Below are 23832 nucleotides of genomic sequence, written 5' to 3'. Positions count from 1 at the left end.
AGGTATTCATCACTCTTACGACAGCACGTCTTGTTTCCCTGGATTTTACTTTCATCTGAAGATTGGTGAGTCTCTAGTCTAGCAGGAAAATGTTCCTAACACTTGTATTTTGCACTTTGTGCAGGTGTTGAGGCAGCAGGTAACTGTTTTATATAACATTGTTGCACAGCAGAAGTGTTAGATCTCTTCTTGAAGAGTTGTGTTGGTTTTGGGTTCTTGCTCTGGAGTGATGTTGTGCTGTAATTTTCTTTTTTGCTACGTAGCAGACTTTTCTTCCTCAGTGTTTTTAAGTTGTTAGCAGCAGCAAGTTTTTAGACAATAACCCGACTTGTAAAAGTAGAAAAGGGAAAGTTGAGTGTCTACTATTTTCAATTTATGAGGAGTGTATATTCACCTCTGAATTTTTTGCATGGATATTAATGTGAAATGGATGCGTGTTCATGCTTTTAGCCTACCTACAGAAATACAGAAATACCTGTTTAAGATGCATGGGACTCCCACTCATGCCTAACAGCTGTAAATGAATTCTTCACTCACAGGATTTCTGTTGTGCAATCTACGTGCATTAGGAAAAGAGAGAACTCTGCATTTTCATAGAATATGTTGTGAGAACAGGTCATTAACAAGTAAATATTCTCTGTATAAATGTGGCAGATCATTAGAAAACATTACATTATCCTTGTGAGGGATTTGTGTTATGGTACTGTGATTGGAACACTTGAAGCTTTACCAGATTTCTGTGAGTATGGAATCCAGCAGTTTCTGGTAACCTAGTTTAATGTTCAGGTATGGTTTCCATTTTAGAGGATGCAGTAGAACCTAAGTGCTTTAGGCAGCAATGTATGGATGTATAAGTGGATGGTGAGAGCATTTTTGGATCAATTCTATGCAGGCAAGTATTGGTTGCAATCTGTGAGGGTGGCTCACAGTGTTTCTTTGAAAATTAACTGGTTATTTCAATGTATTTAAAGAAGCTATTAGGTAACAGTCATTACATTCTCAGCACTTAGGCTGATATTTAACTGTTTGAATAATGATACTGGGAAGGCATTATAATGCAGCTTCTTATAAACCACTGCAAGAGTATCTTTGTAATAAACATTTCAGGGGATTTGAGTAGTTACACCTGCTGTAACGCTGCTCTGAAGAGAGGGTATGAGGGCAGGCCAAATCTGACTTACAGGTTTCCAGCAGGGCTCCAACAACTGTGTGCCATCCCTTCTTTGTATTACTAGGAGATGGGTTTTTCCTTTAATAAATTGTTTCTTTCATAACCCTCTAGCAGTAGGATTGTTTCTAGTATTTTATGTCTATGTTTAGTCTGCAGGTGAGTGGAGAAGGAATGTGAGGACCCAAGGAGATGTTAGATGTAGTAGAAATTCTCTCATCTCTCTAAACTTCTTGAAAATCTTTGTATGAGGGGATGTAACCTGACAGACATGGAATTAAGATTGAGATCCATTCTCTGCACAAGTTTTCTGTTTTGTTAAGATGACATATTGAATGTGACACCAAGTGACTAGAGAGAAAAATAATTTGTTTTTGAAGGCTCTTTGGTATGAATAGGGAGTCTTTTACTGGAATTGTAGATTTAGGTTTTTCAGGGAGGGGAAGGGGATGGTGGGAATGCCTCAGATATTGGCCTGCTTTATTTGTTGTCTGTAGACACGTAAGTTTTGGTGGATTTGGAGCAAACTAGACCTATGTGGAATACATATAGGTAGAGTCTCTTAATTTCCAAAACTGAGGTGAAAGGAGACTGCTTGCTCTTTCCTTTAGGCAACTTTAGTGGCTTTATATTAATATCTGTTGTGTATTAATTTGATCAGTGTGATTGACTTGCACTTTCTTGGACTTTGCAAATGGGATGTTGTCTTGTTGTACCTGATCTTCCAACATCATTCTGAGATGTCACAAATGCATTAAAAAAAACCTCTTCTGGAAAATGTCAGCAAGACCAAGTATTGGTAAGTCCAGGTGAGTTTTTTATACTCTTCAGTGTGACTTGTTGAAAGCATTCTGTAATTATGTGTTTCCAGGCTAAATGCAGAACCTGATGGATGGCAAAAGCTACTGTAACCTCATCTGTGCTGAGGCTCAGCACATACAGCTGGCAAGGCCTTTCTGTGCAGACCCACTGGTGACGTTTCACGTGTACCCAGAAGCACCAAACCAGGTCCCTTTGTCCGAAGATTTGTCATTCCTTCCTTTCATGTCAGAGCATCTCATCACAGAGACCTTCTACAGTGAGCCCTGCCCCTTTCCCTACCAAATGCCCCATTCCAGTCTCCACAAAAGTGAGTACTCCTGTGGGTCAGCTTTCATCAGGAAGAGGAATGAGAGGGAGAGGCAGCGTGTTAAATGTGTCAATGAAGGCTATGCCAAGCTGAGGCACCACCTGCCCAAGGAATACTTGGAGAAACGGCTCAGCAAAGTGGAGACCCTCCGTGCTGCTATAAAATACATTAGGTACCTACAGTCTGTGCTGTGCACTGACTCTGTAGTGGCAGGAAAAGGTGTCACAGAGCCAAACCAAGCACCTAGAGCCACTAACAAACAAACCCAGCTCTTGAAGAAGATCTAAAGCGTTCCAAAGGTCTCCTGTCTGGGACTGTAGTAACCACGGTGTTGATGACGTGTGTGTTCCTGGCACTTGTTAGGAGCAGATCGTGGCACACGTCACTGTCAGCCCACACAAGAGCTTTAACGTTGCAGATAGTAACTGCACTTGGAAATGAGAGAGACAACTGGGAAAATCTCAGCTCAATGACCTAAGTAAATTCATGAAAATCAGAAGGCATTTCTAAATTTGTCACCAAGATAAACATGTAACACCTATATGTGTGAAGTAACTGGATGTATCATCACAACCTGCATGCTTTAAAATAAAATCTTTCTACTTATGTGACTGATGTTCTTCTCATTTTCTGTTATTGGTTTAATCTCACACGCACTTTCTTAAAATATTCAGCCTAATTGCCAGTGTTTCTCTTAAAATGCCTCTTTAAAGGTTCCAAGGAATGTTGTTAGATGCCAAAAGAAAGGATAATTCAGTTTAAAATGGAGAAAAATAGAGTAGGGTAGGAGCTCTCTGAAGCACAGTTACTGAACACAGGAAGAGCATAAAGTTTTGTGAGTACTGTTCCATCATTTTCTTATTAGTGAATATTTTAATCACATTGCAAACTTTTGACATTGCATAATTTCCATTGAAAATTGGATTCTTGTACAGATGTCAGTGCCTTAGAAATGACTAGGACTGCTTGCATAATGCACAGTATAAAGAGGGCTGGCAAGGTTTTGGCCATCAGTGTAAAAATAATCCTGCAGTAGAAGTTTTTTGGGACTTTGACTGATAATGGTTGAGGTCTGGAGTGGTCTTCCCCAACCTCCCTGTCTGCTCCTTTGTTCTGCTGATGGTTATAAAATAGAACTCGGTGAAGTTGAGGAGGAGAGTTTAGCTCATAAGCAATAAAGTATCTTAACATTTCCTCTAGGTAAGGGAATGATTGATACTAAATAATTCTGCTGACAGCATGAGAGCTTGTAGCAAATGTACAAAAAATGGTTACAGACTTCCCAAGTGATGTATCCTTCTCCCTTACTGCAATTATCCCACCCTGTTATGTTGTTTTTATAGCAGTAAATTGAAATGCCTAAAAAAAGGTTAAGTATTCCAAGCACCTCCTCCCCCCCAAAAAACCACGAACAAAACCAACCAAACAAAAAATCAACAAATGTCGACTCTTAGTATTTCTTTTAAGGAAGATTTGAAAATTAGAGATCTCAGCAGAGATCAAGCAAGTAGTTTTCTGCATTATAATATGACATATTTTTGATAGGCACTTTGTAAGAGAAAGGGGGAAGGATTAATGAATTCCACCTTACTGTGAAAGGAGAAAGTTGTAAAGTGATTTGACCTTGATTTGTGTCAGCTTCAACCTTTCTGTGCACATTTCAAACCTATTTATTTGTCACACCCTGTGGTGGTAAGCTTTTAAAAATTTTCCTGAATCTGAACTGTAACTTTGATGCTGTTTTTTTTGCCCTGCAATCATAGGCAGAAGCCTAGAGGATGCTGAGCTCTCTTAAAATGCCTTCCCTGCCCCTGCAGTGCAGTGGACTCCATGGGGAGTTGAAAATTGAGCAAATGTGTGCCAGTCAAATGAAGTCCTCTCGTGTTCTGCTGGGTTTTAACCACTAAGGCCAGCATGTCCACTCCTGGGAGTATCAGCTGTGGCAACCTCCATAGCAACTGGGAAACACTGGCAGCAAAAAGCTCCTGTGTCCAACAGGCAAAAGGGGGAGATTTCTGCATTCAGACTAAATCCAAATTGACTGGGTATATTGTTACCAAGAGCTGGTAAGTCTAAAATACTGCTGTGCCAAAGGACTTGGAGCTATCCAGAAAAAGCAGCATAATTGCCTTTGTCAATGCACTGTTTTGTGTAGAAACAGGGGTCCCTACTCTGAGCTGAATGGTGTTAAAATGTGCTTTAAAGTAGAAGTGATAATTGCCTTTCTTTCAAAGTATTACTGAGTCCATCTTGTTTTGCTTTATAACAGGAATTTATGCAGTTGTGAAATAAGTGGATATATTGTGCTGATTTTCTGATTTAAATATGAATTTTGCAGCAGTTAATCCACTCTTGTTGCTGAGTTTGCTGTGCTAGTTTTCTGAAATTATATATCTATCTGGGAGTCTCTATAAAAAAGACTTCCAGGTCATATTTCTTAGATAAGAGACAAAATATCATCTAAACATGAGTGCTTAAACTGCACTTTGTAAAATAAATTAGGCACTTAAATTTTATAGGTTGTTGAATTTCCATGCAAATTTTCTCCCAAGTGTTTCTAAGCAATATTTAAAAAGAAAAAAATTAATGGAAGCTTGTCTACTACATCTTTTGAAATTACCAGAGATAGAATCACATCATTGATCTTAGTGTGGCAGCCTCTGAATAGTTATCACTTGTCACATCTGAGCATCTCATTCTTTCTCATTGCAAGCCATAATCCTGCTGTTAATAAAACATGACAGGACAGCTGAAAGATCAAAATATTTCCTCTTAATACATCACTATAAATAAATAACAGGGAAATGTAATCTAACATCAAGTTCAAAACCTGTCACGTTTACTCAGCTTGTCAACTTCAGCTGTAATTTCTGTCTCAGCTTGTAAAACAGGGAAGGTTTGGCTGGGTCTGTGTACAAGAAATCTTTAAAGGAAGAATGGAAATATGAAAAAAGAGAGCTGGGTGTTACAGGGGAAAACAAATGTTGGAAGGAGTTAAAGGATATTATTTTCTGTGGGATTTTTACAGCATTTATAGTTTCCTTGGGTGTTCCTGCTCTTTTTCCAGTTTAGGGTGAGTGAAGATCACTGAAGTCAGTGATGTGGGCTCATCTGTCCAAATGCCAGTCTGAATATTTTGAATTCAGCGTTTTTTAACAAAAATAAGCAATTAATCAAAATTTCTGTGTTCTTGAGGTAGACTGGACAGCACTTGCTTGTGTTAGAAATACCAGTACATTGTCTCTTTTCTTCCAACAGATCACAGGTGAGTCCTGCAGGCAGCAGCCTGTCCAAGTATGGCTCGTTTGGAAGGGTCCCTGCCCAAGGGTCACAGGTATTGCAGTGTGAGGCCAGCTTTGGACAAGTTTTCATGTTCCATATCCACAGTAAACCCCTGCTGCAGGAGCTCTTCTGTTGTGTATCCTGTCTGGATTGCTGAGCCCTTCACCCTCCAGAGGTAAAATCAAGTTCCTGTTTAAGTCTGTGATTTGTTGTTTTCCATGATACCTAATAGGATAAACCAGGCTGGTGTGTCAGATTAATAAATCAGCAGCTTGAACATTGTTTGAGCTTTCCCACCCCTGCACTGGCAGTTCTTTAGATGTATTAACTGAAGTTATTTGCTACCTTGGAGATTATGAAGAGCAAAGCCTGAGTAAGCCTCCTATCAAAGAAACATTCCTTTAATATTATTGGGATAAATAAAAGCATCTTGCATTAGCAGTCATCTTCCATGAAATGTTTCTAATGCTTTGTGACAGGAGATTATTTTCCCAGTTTTGAACTAGAACCTGTCATCAGCCAGCAGCTTTGTTGTTTACTTCTCTGCTTTGCTGCTCCCTGAATGCTCCAGGGTGAACCATCAGCTCCAGCACTCTGGAGTGCACCTATGCTGTGCTCTGTGCTGCAGATGGATTTTTTTCTCCTGATCCAAAGGTTGCATTGTCTTGCCAGGTAAACAGCAAAGGAGCTGGTGCAAGTCATGCTGGCCCAGGATTCCAGCATATTCCTGGCTTACTTCCTTTAAACCCCAAAGCAAAGAGAGCTGAGTAAAAGCAGGCACTGATGTGTTTTTCCCAAGATCAAGGAATTATCCCAGCACAAACAAGTTTTCTGTGTCTTCCCACAGTATTTGGCCTGTGGGAGTGCTACAAAATGAGGTGGAGTGTTCTAGTTCTTAAATCTTACAAGATTATTTTTTTCATGACCTACAGAATCTATTTCTTTCAGTTCTGACCCATTTTCTTTTCTTCTAGGTGCCAATGGATCAGCCACTGCCTTCCCTCCCCTGGCCCAGCATGGAGGAGACTGGGGGAGTCAGGGGGCACAGACAGCAGTGTGCCCGTGCTGGCCAGAGGGGAACAAGATGGATTTTATTACCAAGGTACAGTAAAAGAGGAGATAGAGGTGAGTGATGGTTCTGTGTAGTAGCTGGGGGATTATTCTCACACAGGAGCAGTCCTCACACCACCTGAGTTCAGTGTAGCAGTTTTTGGTTCAGCTGATGAGATTAGAGAACAGATCACCAGGACAGCAGGTGCTTGTGCAGCCTTGTGCTGCTGTGGGCACTGAGCCAGGCTCAGCCAGCCCCAGTGCTGCTGCCAGCAGTGTAGGGACTGCTGTTGTGTGTAGACACAGAACCATCAACAGCACAGGAAAAGGGTTTGTGTTTTATGTACACATGTCCAGCCACAGACCAAGAGCCCAGGGTCTTTCCAGAAAGGTTAGTGAAAGCTTTAATTCATTGGTTTGTTAGCACTTCAAACTTGACACAAAAAAGAGCCTGTTCTTTCTCAAGAACAGGGAAGTACCTCATCTCATTGTTGATGGAAAGCCTCTAGACAGGCCTTACTATGAAAGAAAATAAAAATTCCCAACAACCCCCCAAGAAGCAGAGCTAGTGCTGTATGTAATGAGGAAGGACATGGGCATGACTGAAGAAAGGTCTGAATGGCTTCCATGTCCCTTGCTCCTTGGCACACACAGCATGGTTTGTGAAATACACTTGTCTATAGCTTTTTCTCTTGGGAAAGAAAATACAGATCCTAGTGGCAGTGAATCTGAACACATTTCACTCACCTTGCTTTCAGGTGAGCCTCATGGAGGTTTTTTGGCTGTCTCAATGCTGAACTAACACCACACACTCTAGCTACTGTTCAAGCTTGTTTTGCCTATAGGCACAGGATGGCCTCCTAGTAAAATGTGCATTATCTGGCACATTATGGACTGTTGTTTAGTGGAATTGTTATTTTTTTTTCCTGGTAACAGAGTGAGAGAGGCATGTTCCTGGTAGAGTTTGCCAAACCACTTGTGTCACATGGAAGGCATCCAGTGTGTGTGCAAAAAACAGCAAAGGATGACATCCTGGAATATGTGAATGGGATGAAGCACTCCTTGCTCCCTGGAGACAGAGTGCTGGCACCCTGGGAGCCAGATGGGGCCAGGTATGGCCCAGGGACTGTCCTCAGAGGCATTGAGACAAGGGATCCCTTACGAGGTAAGAAAGGTGCTGCTCTCCTCCTCCTCCTGTTCCTCTGGCACACCAGTGAGGCTGTCAGGATAAACTCTTGTCAGGGTGCTGCTGCCAGAGAAATAACAGAGCACAGATTACAGCTAAGTGTTGCTCCAAGCTTGCAGGAGCTGATGGATATCTGTGTGTAACCTCACCAGTGTGACCCTAAAGAGGTTGTGACCCATAACAATGTCATCATCTGTGTCCATGGGTATAGCTGTGACAAGGCTGTGTCTGCCATGTGCAGGACTGTGGCCTTTTCATGACAGATACAAGTGAGACAACTTCCAGGAAGCATTCATCTGAGCTTAAATGCTCACATTTGTACCAAATGGTACATCTGGGGGTGATTTTGTCACCCAGACGTAGGAGATTTCAACAGCTCATTCATTTTTCCTGTGTCTGACAGTCAAGCTCCACTGACTTACCAAAATACTATTCTCAGAGCAGTACTGCTAACTTTGGCAGCAACAACAAAAATTACTGTCATCATTTTCTTGTTCATCTGATGACAAACTGAGAGGAAAGATGCTGCCAGGCCTGTTGTTTTAGTGATGGTGCCCAGGCTGCCCACTCACCTCTGTGACACTGTGGTGAGATGTAAGAGAGGGGCAAGACTTGATCCTGCCTCTTGAGAGGAGTAGAAGGTGCAGAAAGCTGCAAAGCCTGATCTGTCTGTGTGCACTGCCCAGGCAGGCCAGCTGCTTAAGGCTGCTTACTTTTTATCTTAACAGCCTCAGAGGATGAAGAAATCATGGTCCAGTTCTGGAATGACAAGCAGGTGAAGCTCCCCCGTGGTGTGGCTCTGTGGATCCCTCCTAGCCTGTGGGAGAGGATTGTGGAGATGATCCAGGTGCCCTTCACCAGCAGGGTGAAGCCCAGACCAATCCAGGACATTAACTCTTGTATTTTTCCCGGCAGTCCTAAGCCAGCCCTGATTCCTGTTTGTGCTGGATGTAGCCTTGCCAAGCACTGTTTGCTCTGCTCTCCCTGCTGGCAGCATTTCCATCGCTGCTGTGCTGGTGCTATCTGCTGTTCATCAGCCTGGCTGAGGGGCATCTGCTGCTGCCAGCCCTGTGCTGGTGCCTGGTGGCCTCTTCCCTCCAGGCCCCTGGTCTTTCAGGACAAAGCTGAAGAGGCAGAGTCCAGCAGCCTGCTCTCTCCAGGCCTTCTAGAACTGAAAGGCACAGAACAAGCAGAAGCTGCAGCTGTGGCAACATCCTCTCCCTCTTCTGATTCAGAATGGGACCTGAAGCCATCCCCCACTAAGAGTACTGTGTGGGGCAGTGCTGTTAACACAGGCTCCAACTGTCTTGAAAAGCCCAGGCTAAAGAATTCTGCAAAACCTGAGGGGAAATGCTGGAAAAGAAGCCACCACAAGTCCCTTTCCAGTAACTCAGGTACCTTCAACAACCCCATAGGGAAGCAGATGTCAGAGGGAACAAAACCAAAATTCTTCTGGGCAGGGCAGTCATTTTGCCTGCAGATTATTGATATTAATACTGTAAATTTTCATATCAGACTCTGATACAATTCTTCCCCCTCCCCAATGTTTCTGCTGCCTCATCTGGCTCTTCTTTTGGCCACTTATCCCATAGAAAACTAGGGAACAATTAATTTCATTTGGAAGCACAGCTATTCCTCTCAATTTCCTGTCATTTTGCCTATGCCTTTTATGATGCTAACGTCTTCATTAACCTGCATTGCTCATCCATTCAGAACAACCTGAAAGAATTCCTTTCAGGCTCAAAGTGCATTTTTCTCTCTCCTGAACTGAATGTTTCTCCATTTCAGTTCTGCTTTCACTCTTAGATACAATTTTACTGCTTCCCAGGACCTGGAATTTGTAGCAGCACATGTACAAAGGGCCAGCAGGAACCCAAAGCCATCTCCACTGGGGACACGTCCAGTGTGGCCTCAACTCAGCAGAGTGCAATGTTTGAAAACATCAAGCAGACTCCCAGAGGGCAACTCACACTGAAAGAAATGAGAAGAGATCAAGATTTCAAGCCATCATTGAGGGTAAGGTAATCTGTATTAATGCTGGAGTTATGTAAGCAGGAGGTTTGCTTGAATGGAAAAAATATTGTTGTAAATGGTTTGGAACCTGACAAGAAAAATACATTGTAGGAAAGTTGTCCACTAATGAAACCAAAACAAAAATCCCCAAGCCTTAAGGAAGGGCTGAAGCTACTTGGTAAAATGGAAACAATTGTCAGTAGCCATGTGAGCATTCAATAATGCAGATTTCAGTTCAGAAACCTGCCAAATTCCCATTGACATCTACTCAGTGAAGTCCTGAGTTAAATCCATGGAAAAGTGCTGAGCTGTGCCAATCAAATTGTGATAGTCACAGTCTGTGCCTCAGACATAAAAGCAGATTCTTTGGTAAACAGCCTTTGCTGAATTTCTGCTCTTCTGCACTAGAGGCAGCAAGTTTAAACAGCAGATTCCTGCTGTGAAGCTGGGGGATACAAAGTAAGCAAACTGTGTCACAGCTAGGAACAACACCACTGCCTTGGTTTTTAGGCCTGGTTTCCCTCGTGCTTTAGGAAAACTTGAAAAAAAAATCAGAGCATGAATGCTAAAAAAAGCAAACACAGAAATGAGGAAGAAAGCAACTAACAGGAAGAAGGGGAAGATGAAAGAGAATGTCAAGATCAACAGAAACAGTGCTCTGCACAAGAGCATCAGGGTACAATTAATAAATTATATACATGAAATCAAATCTTAGCTTTTCTGGGCTCTTGCTACTGTGAGCTGACTGCCAAGTAAAATTTGAAATGTTCTAAACTTGCATGTTTAGAGATGAATTCATTAATAACATGTCTTAGTGAACAGAGAATATACAGGAATACATCTTGTATTCTCACAATTGTACTCATTCATTTTAAGCAGATGCCAACTTATCAACTGTATGGTTTCTACTTTCTATTTCAATTCTACTTTAATGTTTAAATAATCATAGTTACATAACTACACACCTTTGCAATTGATTTCCTAGGAATTTTTAGACCAGTATGGAGCTCCAGGCAGGCATGCTCTATGTTAGCAGTGTCAGAGCTGTGCACTGAAGTGACATTAGTTGCCTTTTGGTAAAACTAATAAGAAAACAGAATTGTTTCATTCCAGCCTCAAAGCAGCAGCATGAATCACAGTAATGGATGCAACGTGGTAACACGGGGTATAATGACAGAATTTTGTTGCTGTAAAATAGCCCTTGGTGATTTTAAACCCAGAAGATCCATTGCTACTCTGAGATAGCTGAAGCACTTTTATCACATGATAGAGGCTGTATCAGAAATGGCTTGCAGCAAACAAGTGGAGTTAGAGAACAGGCTTCCCAGAGGGCTCTGTGGGGCTGATGTCCCCTCACTGCAGTCAACAAAATCCTCCTGACTTCTGAAGTAGAAAAGTTCTTAATCAAAGACTAAAAGCCTTTGAAAATCCTTTGGTCTTGCTGTCCAATTGTGTGTTTCAGCAGTAAAGTTTGTATTAGCACAGAAAATAGGCCATTATTAAAGCTATGTGGGGCAGAGGTACAGCTAGCAAAGCAGCAGTTAACAAAGACAGTGATGCTTTTTTTTAGATCAGAGTTCTGAGGGATTTGTTTTCTGTCCTCCAGGAAGAAGGCTTTGCAGCATCAGGAAAACAAAGATATAAAGCAGTGTCAGATGATAAATATAAAGTGACTTGTGCTGGAGATGACAAACCTGATGTTATAAACCCTGTCAGAGCTCACTTGCAACCAAGCAGAGAGAGACATGATCAACCAGAATTCAGTACATGTACAACTGATCAAGTTCAAGGGCTGAAATTTCAGGTAAACTGCTTCTACTATATCAGTGTTGTATTTTTAAAACAAATTAAGTTCTGATTTAGGTATTGTCTCAGTAGAGTATCTTTATGGATGACTATATAATTTTAATAAGTGAGAAACTCTATTTTCACCCACATCAAACTTGAGCATCCTCATTCTTTATTCCATAGTGCTACAATAAATTCCCAACTATTTGGACTTGACTTTACAATTCTGGAGAGATCAGATTAACTGGTATGAGCACTAAAAGCTGAATAGATGCACAGCAAGAGTCCAATAAAACTGCCACTTGTCTACAGTTCTCTGGAGTGAGCCACAGAAATTCAGCAAAGCAGTTTCTGTTTGTAGAAAGCCAGGAGGAATGGAGAAACAATACAAGCTGACAGCTGAAATAATTTTTTTCAGGATTAAAGCACAAGCAAAAATAGCCAGAGGCTAAAGGACCTGCTACTGTAGATACAAACAACAAAATGATTAGCACTCAAGCCACTGATTTTTATATTCTGATGAAAATGAACTGAAACCTTAATACTATCAGCTACAAAAAGATGACAGATCTGTATAGATCACATCACTAATTCTAAATGTGGAATCTGGTCCTTTGGAAAAGTTAAGCATCCAGGGAATTTTGTTAGTAGGACTGTTCATGCTTAAAGCATATGAACTTGGCCATAAGCTGCAGTGTGCAGGTGCTCAGCAGTGAACTGGATAATTTAGGGTACCCCACAGCTCTCAGAAAAGGGGTTTAGCATGGCCTGCAGAGACAGAACTGGAATCAGTATGTCATGTGCCTCGATTGAACACCTGACCCATATTTCAGCATGTTTCTGAGTTGGGGTTCTAGGTAGTGAATTTCATTTGCATTTCATTTCTTCACCAGACTAGCATAAGTACAGATAGGAGAGTGGCTTGTGAGCCAGCTGCTCTGAAATCAGTGCCAGCCTACAGAATACACCTATGTTCACACCACATGGATCATGCTCTCTCTGGCCAACACTCTGACATGGGGGTTCTCTCTGAGGATAATACAAAACAAGCTGTCATCACAAAGGCTTGATCATGTATTTTATTTCACTAATTGTATCTTTAATTGTTTAGAGTAGAAGAATCTGGAATTACACAGTCAAATAATTGGATTTAAAAGGCACACAATGTACAAATATTTATAAAAATCAGTGTACAAAGTGGGCTGCATAAAATTGCATTAAGTAGAAAACAAATATACAGGCCATAAAAATGGAGTCCCAAAGAGGAAGCTACTATTAAAGTGCTAACAAGAAAAAGATATTTATAGTTCATTACATGCATTAAAAAGAGCCTCATGTTTTATTCCTGCTATTGCCAGGAAACAAAAAAAATATCATAAAACAAAAGTTAAATCAATACTTTGTCCTGCATTGACATCTACTACGTGGGTTTGTGCTACGTCTTCTGAGGTTGCTGTGACAGAATAGATGCCAGGAGAAACTTCAATGTAGAAGTCTTTGAGAGGTCTTCTGGGCTTTAAGGAAAAAAAAAAAAAAAAAGCTAAGCTAAGTTATTGATTAGTTATCTTAGATTTCCCCCCAAAAAATTGTGGTTGGGTAAAAAATTTACATTTCAGCTGCTATCCAAATGTACTAAGATTTTTCTAAATATATACAAGGCAGTGCAAACAAAACTGTAGAATGTTTCTGTCAGTACAAAAATTAGCAAGTGCCATACTCGAAGTATTTCAGCTACTGTTTCAATCAGTGGAAGGAATCATTGTGCTGTAATTTACGTCTTACAAAACTGAAATGTACCAACCTAGACAGTTGTAAACATAAAAATGGGAATTCCCATTCCCTATACCAAGGGCGCTCTCACTAATTTACACTGTGGTACAGATTCAGTATTTCTCATCTTTTGTGGCTTAGAAGTTCCTGAAATTGATTTGCTGAGGTGTTAGGCTTGGAAAAATAAAGAGTTTTCTTCTCCTTGAGGAACAGGAGTCTTTAGAGAGCCTGTGGGAGGGCCAAAGTGCAAGAATGCCACAATCTGGTTTTTAACTAATTGTGCAAGTCTCTGTATGCCCATTTGACTGCCTTCACATATAATATGATAGTGAATGCACCATTGGTTAATCTGTGCCATCAAGGTCTCCAGATCTGTCACAATTTTTAACCAGCTTGATTCAAAGTGATAAAAGAAATGCTGGCAAATACCTGCACTTAAAACCAAAGTATTCTATACACTTACACTTCGCCGGCAAGTTTGAGCTTGGCTGGGTTCTATGGAATCTTCAGTCCTCTGGAAAGAAAAAGAAAATTATTTTCTAATGATGCAGCACACCAGGCAAATCCAGGCCAAGACAGGGGATGCTTTAGGTGCATGCAATTTTCCCCTCCACAAAAGGATGAGTAGGACATTGATTGGTGCCACAGGTGACTCTGCCTTCCCCCAACAGGCTTGGATCAGTCCAGGTATTTTTATGTCCATAAGGTCAACCTACATACATGAGTGTGAGTGTCACAGACATCAGGTGGATAACAAATGCCCTACAGCCCTTGGGAAGGGAAGGAATAACCTTTCCTCAAAGCCAGAAGTACCCACTTACCTCTTCTTCTGTGGAATCCATCTTTCTTTCTACTGGCTTGCCATGGTATTTGCAGAAGTGCTTGATTTCATTCTCTTTGCACTTGTTGACTGCCATAGCACCATAGTAGTTCTGGACAGCAACAGAAACAGAAAATATCATGTGGGAGGTATCAAACCATACTTGCAGCTACTGCAGATTTACAATTGAAAGTAGAACTATACAGATGCTGTGTACTAATTGACTGGTTTGTTCTCTGTGAGGGTGAAAACAATGCCTGTATCTCCAAAGGCCACCTTCTGGTACAGGACTTTATCAGACAGGCCTGATTTTAGATGCCTGTTTCCTGACACAATATGTAGGGCAGGAACTTTGACACCTCAGAACTGAATTAATGAAAATGTCAGAAGGAATACTCGGGAAGTCCCTGCCTGATCAGCCTGGTCAGGAAAAGCCCTGGTGGAAGAAGGCATAGTTTATGGGTCCATAGTTAAGAGGACATCTATGCAAGCCAGGTGCTCTGCAACCCAGTCAGTGAGGATGGGTTCTGCAGAGCATGTGCAGCAGCAGTGCTCTAAAAGCAGAATATGTTAATACTGAAAAACGAGTCAGTAAAGAAGCTGAAGTATCTTCAAGGCTGGTACCATTTTCATGGGAATTTTGAGAAGTGTATTTAAGCACACAGCAGCCACCTTCTGGTTCCACTGCAGACGTACTGGCAACTTCCCCACTGCAAATTAAACTCTTGAGTACAGTTCTGCTGCCATCTGTTGTCACTACAGAACTCCTCTCAAAGTTACCTTTTTGATCACAGGGACCAAAAACTATCTCTTATTTCATTTTTCTCATCCTTGACTGTCAAGACAAATGTAACAAAAATAAGGCAAATAACAATTCTTATTTCCAAATCTACTGCTGTGCTTTATTCCTTGAATTTACACACAATTCAACAGATCTGGTTGCTTGTATTGCAGTTTTTGTGAAGCTACAAAATATATCAAATTCTCTGACCTGGTGCATAATGCTTCACAGAGCATCTCTTTTACATGATGGCACAGAGCAAAGAAATGAAATCCAACCTTTGGTGAGAAATGGATAAATTTTGATCCCTTAGTAACCCCAAACATCTCATCTTAAAGTTTAATTGTTTGCATTCAAGTGCCTAAATGGTTGTGTTCAACTGTGGATTTTTATTTGTGATTTGTAAACTTTTGTAATTTATGGGTCTGACAATTCCCCCCTTTTATGACTCTTCTTCTCTACAGAAAGGACTGAAACAGTGCTGTCTTGACTGATGCATAAATGTGGAAGTCATCCACTGCTTGTTCCAACTTTAATACTCTTAACAGGGCCCAAGACCGACCCAAAGAATAATTTAGGTTGGAAAACACCCTTAGGATCATAGAGTCCAACTGCAAACTTAGCACTGCCAAGTCACTGATAAGGATGAGTCTCTCTGCACTTTGTTTCATCTTGTGTAAAACTCTATTCTGCCCCAGTTGTTTTGGGATTAACTGGTTACTGTGTATGTAGTGCTTTGAAATTATAAAGGAGTTGCTTAAGAGCTAATCACTTGGTGTGCTGAAGTACTGTTTTCTCTAATTTAATTGCAGACTTAGGCTGTGTATTAGCCCTGCAGGCAGTGAGCTCCCTGCTGTGTGAGGATAACAGATCCCGAAGAACACAAACTGCAATGGAATTCTCAGAGTTCACTGCAGGAGCTGGGCTGCAGGGCTGTGCTCACAAGGATGGGCTGGCAGAGGTTGGCTCCCAGTCTGCCCAGCCAGCAGAGCAGTGACACCTGGCAGCCAGAGCCAGCACGGGAGCAGGGGAGCTGTGCCTCTGTGCACTGAACCTCTCCATTTCTACTCATCACAAAGAACTGAGCCCCTGCTCCTTAGCCAGCAGCCACATCTCAAATCCAGTTTGACCTGGTTTTGTCTGGGATAGAGCAAGTTTTCCTCCTAGTAGTTGGCACAGTGCTGTGTTTTGGATTTAGTAGGAGTATAGTGTTGATAACAAATGGATGCTTTGGTTATTGTTGAGTAGTGCTCACCCTGAATCAAGGACTTGGCTCATGCTCTGCCAGTGGGGAAGTGCACAAAAAGCTGGGAGGGAGCAGGGCTGTGACAGCTACCCCAAACTAGCCAAAAGGAAATTCCATATCATAGAATGTCGTGTATATAAACAGGGAGAATTGTCTGAGGGGCTGACTGCTGTTTGGGCACTGGTCAGTGAGTGGTGAGCAACTGCATTGTACATTACTTGTTCTTCTTGGGTTTTATTTCTCTCTCCCCTTTTCATCACAATTATTGCTGTTATTGTCATTGGTATTATCATATTTTACTTTGTTTCAATTAATAAACTGTTCTTATCTCAACCCATGAGTTTTATTTTCTCCAGCTTCTCCTCCCCATCCTGCCAGATGAGGGAGGGAGTGAGCTCTATGGTTCTTAGCTGCTGGTGGGGTTAAATCACAACAACACTGGGGAGAAGGGAGGGTTAACTCTAAATTCAACACAAATGCAGGACACAAAGCATCCCTTCATTGGAGATTCAAACTCTCCCTAATTTCCACCACCCAGAGCAGGATATCAGCCAGCCTGAGTGGCTCACGTTCCCCTGGTGACAACAAAAGGTTACCGTGTTGTAAGTGTCATAAGGCCATTTCCCAGCAGAGATACTTTGCAGCACTTGAAACATTTCATACCTTGTGACACAATGTATTTTTGTGATGCCGCCTGGCATTTCTGTCTCTCTAACCAAACGGCCTTTCCACCAAGAAATGGAGAAACCTTCTGCAAAAATCTGTACTGCAACAGTCTCTAGAAAATGCGGATAGTGGTGTTTATCAGCCACGGTGGTACCAGCTCAGCCGGGCACTGTGCAGGGTGCGATGTACCCTGCCACATGATGCTGAGTGCCCCAAATTCATCTCGGCCATCCCTGGCTGAACCCTTGCCATACAACGAGCAAGCCCGAAGCCTGGTTTTTGCAGTAAAGGCAGTGAGGCCTCTGGCACGCACATCCTGCCCATTCCCCTTCGGGCCGCTCCGGGGGTGACCCCTCACCTCGCATTCCTTTGAGACTCCTCTCATCAGCCTCGCAATGGAAGCGAACGCTGCATTGAGGCGTTCCCCATCTTCGTCCTGCAACGAGAGACATTCCGGTCACTCGGCGTGCCGCCCGTCGCCAAGAGCCGGAGGGCGGCGGGGAGCGGAGCCGCAGCGCCCTCGGGGCTGTCTCGGGGGCACCGGGCGGGGCAGGAAGCTGGGCGCGGCGGTGTGTCCGGGCGAGCCCGGGCCCGTACGGAGCTGTCTCTCCGTGTCTCTCCGTGTCTCTCCGTGTCTCTCCGTGTCTCTATCTGTGTGTGTGCCCGCGGGTGCGCGCACCGCACTCACCGGGACCGCGCCCCGCGCGCGCCGCCGCGTCCGCTCCAGCACGTCGCGCGCCAGCCCCGCCGTGCGCCCCGCGCGCGCCACCTCCATCGCGCCGCCGCCGCACTGCGCATGCGCCCCCGCCCCGCTCCGCCCTCAGCCCGCCCCGGCCCGGGACACCGGGGCTGCTCCCGCCCGGTGCGGCCCCGCGGAGGGCTCGGGGGCCTTGGTTTGCCCCTTACACCCTCGCTCTGCCCTGCGGTAACGTCCGCACAGGGTTTCCTTTAAACGGTCAGTGAGGTGCCCCCGGGTGCTGCTCCCGCCGTGCGACAACGGGGAAGAACCCGCAGAAGCCGTGGGTGCCGATTCCGCCCGCAGTGGGAAGCGGTGCTCCCCGTGGCTTTTTTGATAAAGTTTCGCGGTGCGAGCTGACAGTGACAGTAGGTGGCGATGGCCGGCCGAGGGACGCGGCTGCGGGTCAGAGGGAGAGCTGCACGCCCGCGGCGTCCCCTCCCCGCAGGAGCAGCCGCGTTCCCCGGCGGCGGCGAGAGAGCGCCCGCAGCGCTCGGGCCCTGCGAGCAGGGTTTGGCACACAGGCCGCCGTGCCCCTGGCAGCTCGGGCTGTCCCTGGCACAGGCGGGCAGCGCCAGGCTGCGGTCACCGCTCGGAGTTAGCGGAGCGGCTCGGGAAGGGGCTGTGCCTACGTGGGAGTGGAGCCACTTCGAGCCTTCGCTAACCTCGTGTGCACCGACGTGACAGTAGTAAAGAAAAATAAACGCAAAAACTTTCTTTGAGTCCCCTATGGCCAACATGGAGGCCCCGATCCTTCAAGTCCTTCATTCTTGTTGAGAGCTTTGCTAGCTGTAATCTCTTTGACAAGCAAGAAAAATAATCCTCTCCTAGTTTACATTTCATTGTCATCTGCCAGTTGCTTAAGCAGAGCAGCAGCCAGCCCCCGCAATAAACAAGCCCTTCACAGGCTGCTTGTTCATTAGGACATTGAAAGCCCCCATTCAGTGCTCAAATCCAGCTTAACTTTAAGTTTGGTCTCCTGCACTCAAAAGAAAATTTGGGCAAGTTGCTGGAGTGCTTGAGGTCTGGGGGACTGAATGAAACATAAAGGGGGGAGAAAAATAATATTCGATAAAAGCAATGTTAGTGCGTTTGATGTGGTGGAGAAGCAGCCAGAACAGACTGCTTCCTGCTTAATTGGAAACTGAACGTATTTGTTTCATCATGCCTTGTTAGCAGCGGTCTCCTGGAGAGGTGAGTGGGTTTGCTGTGTTGCTGCTCTTGTGAAATAGACTTGGAAAGGCCCTCCTATGTCATTTTCATAACACCAAGAAAAAAACTGTTCATTTTTCATTCCTGCCAGGTACTTGTAGCAGTAGCTTGTTGTTCAGGAGGTAAATTATTCCTGTTGTGTTGAAATTTAAACTCCCACCATTTTTTGCTGTTTGGTGACACAGTACTCCTTTTGCAGCTGAGTAAATACATCTGTCCCAAGAAGGCTGACAGCTGAAATAGCTTTTGCTTTGAAACACACATTCACATCAGAATCCAGAGGAGAGTTACCCTTATTTCCTGTACATTCATTCTTTCGAAATATAATGGAGGTTTGTGAAATGCTGGGCATTTCCACCAGATTCCTTGTTGTGTGGGATGATGGATCAGAATATCTGAAGACAATGTATTTCATTTTGCTGGTGAGGTGGCAAAAGCCAGGAATAGTTTATCCTGAGCACTTGGTTCTGGGTCCAGAAAAGTATCCTTGAGTAGGAAATCTCATAAACATTTGCCTGATGCTGAATACTATTTTGCTTCCATTTCAGTCAAAGGAAAAAGATAGCAAGTGCTTAAAAGTTCCAGAAATATGTAGTGCTGGAATTTGTATTTCAAATTGCAGGATACATGCTGCTCTTTATTTTTCTTCTGTACCTAATATCATTTGGTTAATCTGTTGTGACTTGTTTTATCAATGCCTACATAATACTTCAAGATCTAGGAACGATCTCTGTATTCTGCAATACTCATGGTCCTGTTAAGAGCTAGCATCCTGCCTCTTCTGTATTATTTTATATCAAAAGTTTTGGATGGGTTTCTCATCTGCCCAACCATCAGAAGCCATGGACACGTGTGCCACGCAGGGACTTTCTTCACCCCTGGCACACACGATGCCCTGGGGGCTCTGGCTGGGCCGTGCCAGCGAGCGGGACACGTCGGGCTGCGCTGCCCAGGAAACAAAGCATTGCACATCGCTGCCAGGAGCTGCTCCCGGGCGGCGGGATCGGAACCAAGGTACCCGGCGTGAAGTTCAGAGGCACGCCACTGCCTCCCTCGTTCCGCACAGGTGCTGTTAGTGCGGAGCCAGGGAAGGCCGGGGAGCTGCCTGGTTCGCAGCTCCCTGTTGGGAGCCATCTGCCCCGCGCCTGGCGCAGGAAGCGCGCCTCCCGCACTCCTCCTTCCTTCCGCTCTGCCCCGCAAGCGGCTCCGAGCCGGGAGCAGCCCGGCGCTCGTAGTGTGTTAAATAAAAACCAAGCGGTATCGCCCCTCCGGGCTAGAGAGAGGAGGAAGGCTGTCAGTCAGGGGGCTCGGCCCACCTCTCCTCCTCCTCCTGTGCCCATCGCATCTCCCCGCGGACCGGCCGGCCCTACCCGGCTGCTCCCCTCCCTCCAGCCTGTCCGGGACCCGGGTTTGGGGCTGAGGGGGCGGCGCCCACCCATCCACGGGGCCGGGGCTGGGGCCGAGCGCTGCCGGCGGGAGCGGTGGCTCGGCAGCCCGGGGCTGCAGCCCGGGCCGGGCTGCGCTGCGCTGCGCTGGGGGAGCAGGTTTCTTTGTTGGCTGCCGGGTGACTGGTTCCCATTAATCTCCCGCACTGGTCGTGGCCGTCTCCACTTCCTGCCTTTGCATACTTCTCTCTCCCTCGATCTCAGTCCCTTCCCACCCCCTTCCCTCCCCCCTTTCTTTCCCTCTTCCCAGCTTCTCCAAAAAAGCTACAATCGCCCGGGCTGCGGGACGGGGGCTGCAGGCGGCCGGCGGAGGGAGCGCATCCCTGCGCACCTCGGTAAGGGCCGGGGAGCCGCGCTGCCGGGCGGTGGTCACCTCCGGGCACCCGGGCAGGGGAGCGGGACCGGGGGAGAAACGATCGCTCGTGCTCCGGGTGGCCGTCCCTGCGCGCCGAGAGCTTCCCGCGAGCGGGGCGGGCCGGGGATGCGCGGCGGTGGCGGCGGGGGCTCGCCGGGAGCTGCGGGTCCCGGACCGCGGAGCCCCCGCGGCAGCGGAGCCGCCGGGGGCCGTGCCGGTGCGGGCCAGCCCCGCGATCCTTGCGGGATCCTGCCCTGCCTCGGGGCAGCGCAGATGGGCAGGGGGTCCCTGAGCTCGGGCGGAGTGGCACTCGGTGCTCCCGCGCTGGTGCCTCCCCGGACGCTGCTTTTTGTGCGGGTGGCGAGGGCAGGGGCACCGCGGAGGGACGGAGCTCTGGGAGGGACAGAGCCGGCGGGACCACTTCGGCCGGACCGGGATAACTCCAACCCGGCTCGCAGCCAGCGCGCCGAGCATGGGGCTCTGAGCTGGGGGAGACGGGGAGTGCGGCGCTTCCCTTCCAGTGCCCACTCGCATCGCCGGTCCAGCTGGCTGTGGTGTTTGTGTGCGTGCTGAAAAGTGTAGAGGAGCCACCTGGACTCCGGCGGAAGGCTTTGGGATCCCAGGACAGATTTGGCTGAAGAGCTAAGGGAGCTCTGCAGCAGTTCACTTGGTGGGAAAATCAGATGTCCTGCTCTTGGCTTGGTACCAAACGTTTGCGTTACTAAGGTCACTGCAATCAAAGAGTAGCGGTTACATATAAGAGAGCCTTCTTGTGTTTACTCCAGGTTTATCACTCAAATGTACTTCAAATTTAGTAGTCAAGCTGAATGAAGCCGGGTGCATAATATTACTACATGGAGTATGTCAGTAGTAGTATTTTCTACACCCTGCGCTTACTTGGGGAATAGGTTTTCTTTCATTTTTATGCTGGCTAGTCAGACTTAACTTCAGACATACTTTAAATAATCCAATAAAACTGGAGTGATCAAACTGTTAGTTGTAGTCTGGTTTTTGATGATAGGCTGAAGTGAGGTTGATTTGCCTTTAAGACTTAAAAATGTTTTGTTTTTACATTATTAATTTATAGTTGGTGGATGAAAATTTCCATACAGTGGAAGGGTAGGTTAACAGGGCAAAGGTAGGAGTATCATGCATTTAAGGTGAGGTTTGAGGAAATAATTTATGTTTTAGGAGCACCAAAATTTAACTTTAATTCTGGTGATCAGGTTATGGAGGTGACATAGTGGAAATCTGTTACCAAGCTGACATGTAAGAGTAAGATTTATGGGTTTGACCATTTATTTCCCTCTTTCATGAAGATTAGCTATTTAAAAGAAAACTGCACCACATTTATAGCAATGATGATGACTTTATCAAGTTACTCAGGAGTATAGTCAAGCATCTTTTAAAATTAGCTACAGTCTGTCCACTATTAAGAGTGACCAGACTGACAGGGAACTGATATTTTTCTTCTGGGGTGGAACCAGTTTCCTCAAGAGTATGGAGTGAGGACAGGGGCTTTTGGGAGGGGTTGACAGGTATGATGGTGATGGGCCTCACTGGGGCATGGAGACTGTCCTGCTCCTAAAAGGATGTAGCATGTGTTCTCCTCTTGTATGCAGAAATAAGGGAGCCCTGCCTGGCCTGGCTTTCTGCTGCTTCCTTCAGGGTGCTGAACTCCCCCAGCCAGCTTGTGCAGTGTAGTCACTGCCCTTCCTGGCTCAGGGCAGGGGGGAGAGGTGCCTTCTGTCCTCTCCTACCCCTGCAGCATGTTTGTGCTGTGCCTGCCAGAATTGTGCCCCAAGAAGCTCAGGATCAAGCATTGCTCTTCCCCTTTAAGCAAACGCCTTAATGTACACTGGAGCTCTTTAAGGAGTGTGTGACCCCTTATTATTGGTGACCCTGTAAACCATTGTGTAATCTGTTGACAGTAACATACCATGCCAATTCATTCTTGGTTGGGAAGTCTTGCCAAGGGCTTGATGGAATAGCATGATTTTATCCACTTTATTGTTTTCATTGTGTTTCATAAACATCTAAGACCCTCTGGGAAGAATCACTGGGGCGGCTGGGCCTCCTTTTTTTTAATTGCTGGTTAAATAAATGTTGCCAGTTTAAAAAAAAATTAAAGTGGTATGCAGGATCTCAGAATGCCTGGAACTGCTAAACACTCATGTTTAGGAAGCAGGACTATTTTTAGTGTAGGGGCATTTGAAGAAATGATCCAAGCCCCTTGTGAAGAGGTCACTGTGAAGTACACTGAAGAGCCTGCTTTTAACTGGAAAGTAAACCCAAGTTTCCCACAGCTGAGTGAAGCAAAAGATCCAGATTTGTGCTTTTCCTGCTTAACTGAAGAGGGAAAGGATGGATTTTTTTTGTTAGTTTATTGCAGTTGGGGGTAAGGATGCCCAAATTCTTATCATACAACAACAAAACCAAAAATGCTGGTCTTAATGACACCCTTGCCTCTCTGACTTCCTTCAGTGAGTATCTGCAATGGAGATGTAGGACCAAAAGGCATTTAACACTTTCGAGGAGTGGCTTGGAACTGGCAGCTGAGAATATGGTGTATCCCTTGGGAATCTCTTTGTGGGAGGTCAAAAGTCCCTTGAATGAGTCCATGGTTGTCATTTTTATCTATACCTAAAAGAACAGGGGTAAAACTAGAGAAGAAAAGATCATGTGTGTTGAGAACTCCAGGTGATCTGGGCCTCTAAATCACTTCTGAATATGGGACTGAGGTTGCCAAATAAATCACTGTGATTCCAGAAAAGTCTTTCCTCAATTCATCTGCCTGAAAAATGGAAGTCCTTGCTTTGGATGGCTCAAGAGAATGTGGTTTAGGTCAAAGTTATCACTGTGTGCTACAAACATCATGTCTATGAGGTCTTGGGTAATCTAGCTATGTTTAATGTAACCCAGGCTCCTGCAGGGCAGAGGACCAACATCTGGACTGATCAGACTTTCGAAATGTATGAAATGATAGCAGAGTTGATTTTTGGTCCAAACTTCATTGATGTCTTGTTTAGAATAAGTTAAGTTTAGATTACGAATTTGGGGCTTTTCCTTTTTTTTTTTTTTTTCTTTTTGTCCTGCTGCTGAGTGCCATGTGTGTTAGTTTTGTCTGTGTCCTGTAAAGTGTGTGCAACTGTTGCTTTTCAGATTTTTTGGTCTGCAGTTGGGAT

At 45.0% G+C, this 23832-nt stretch overlaps 4 protein-coding genes across 8 annotated transcripts in view; 3 read left to right on the top strand and 1 right to left on the bottom strand.

Annotated features, from left to right (window-relative positions):
* The first annotated feature begins 2044 nt into the window (after nucleotides 1–2044).
* Nucleotides 2045–2908, top strand: ASCL3 (achaete-scute family bHLH transcription factor 3). The gene has a single exon (XM_088175346.1). The coding sequence runs from the start codon at nucleotides 2045–2047 to the stop codon at nucleotides 2582–2584; it is 540 nt and encodes a 179-aa protein (XP_088031472.1). The 3' UTR covers nucleotides 2585–2908.
* A 151-nt stretch (nucleotides 2909–3059) lies between these two features.
* On the top strand, nucleotides 3060–16566 carry C18H11orf16 (chromosome 18 C11orf16 homolog). Of its 4 annotated transcripts, none has more exons than XM_088175342.1 (8): nucleotides 3060–3132; nucleotides 4061–5754; nucleotides 6554–6704; nucleotides 7566–7794; nucleotides 8544–9209; nucleotides 9644–9831; nucleotides 11435–11632; nucleotides 15452–16566. In XM_088175342.1, exons 2-8 carry the CDS (start codon nucleotides 5594–5596, stop codon nucleotides 15479–15481), a joined length of 1623 nt encoding a protein of 540 aa, XP_088031468.1. In that variant the 5' UTR covers nucleotides 3060–3132; nucleotides 4061–5593; the 3' UTR covers nucleotides 15482–16566. The 4 variants fall into 4 exon arrangements, with proteins under 4 accessions (XP_088031468.1, XP_088031470.1, XP_088031469.1 ...); XM_088175344.1 differs by having other exon boundaries at nucleotides 3060–4363; nucleotides 5556–5754; nucleotides 15800–16566; XM_088175343.1 differs by having other exon boundaries at nucleotides 3060–4363; nucleotides 5556–5754.
* Nucleotides 12681–17700, bottom strand: AKIP1 (A-kinase interacting protein 1). Its single transcript, XM_014876255.2, has 5 exons — nucleotides 17588–17700; nucleotides 17258–17335; nucleotides 14208–14318; nucleotides 13850–13900; nucleotides 12681–13130 (listed from the first exon to the last, which is right to left on the bottom strand). Exons 1-5 carry the CDS (start codon nucleotides 17672–17674, stop codon nucleotides 12990–12992), a joined length of 468 nt encoding a protein of 155 aa, XP_014731741.2. The 5' UTR covers nucleotides 17675–17700; the 3' UTR covers nucleotides 12681–12989.
* A 2591-nt stretch (nucleotides 17701–20291) lies between these two features.
* The window catches only part of DENND2B (DENN domain containing 2B), a 146179-nt gene continuing 142638 nt past the window's right edge, over nucleotides 20292–23832 (top strand). For both annotated transcript variants that reach the window (XM_014876289.2, XM_014876288.2), the window contains exon 1: nucleotides 20292–20627. The gene's annotated coding sequence lies outside the window, so the exon portion shown is untranslated. The remainder of the gene's footprint in view (nucleotides 20628–23832) is intronic.

The sequence above is a fragment of the Sturnus vulgaris genome, chromosome 18, assembly GCF_052056855.1.
Source record: "Sturnus vulgaris isolate bStuVul1 chromosome 18, bStuVul1.hap1, whole genome shotgun sequence".
Lineage (NCBI taxonomy): Eukaryota > Metazoa > Chordata > Aves > Passeriformes > Sturnidae > Sturnus > Sturnus vulgaris.
The sequence above is the reverse complement of the archived record's forward strand: the minus strand, read 5'-3'. Positions and strand labels throughout refer to the sequence as shown.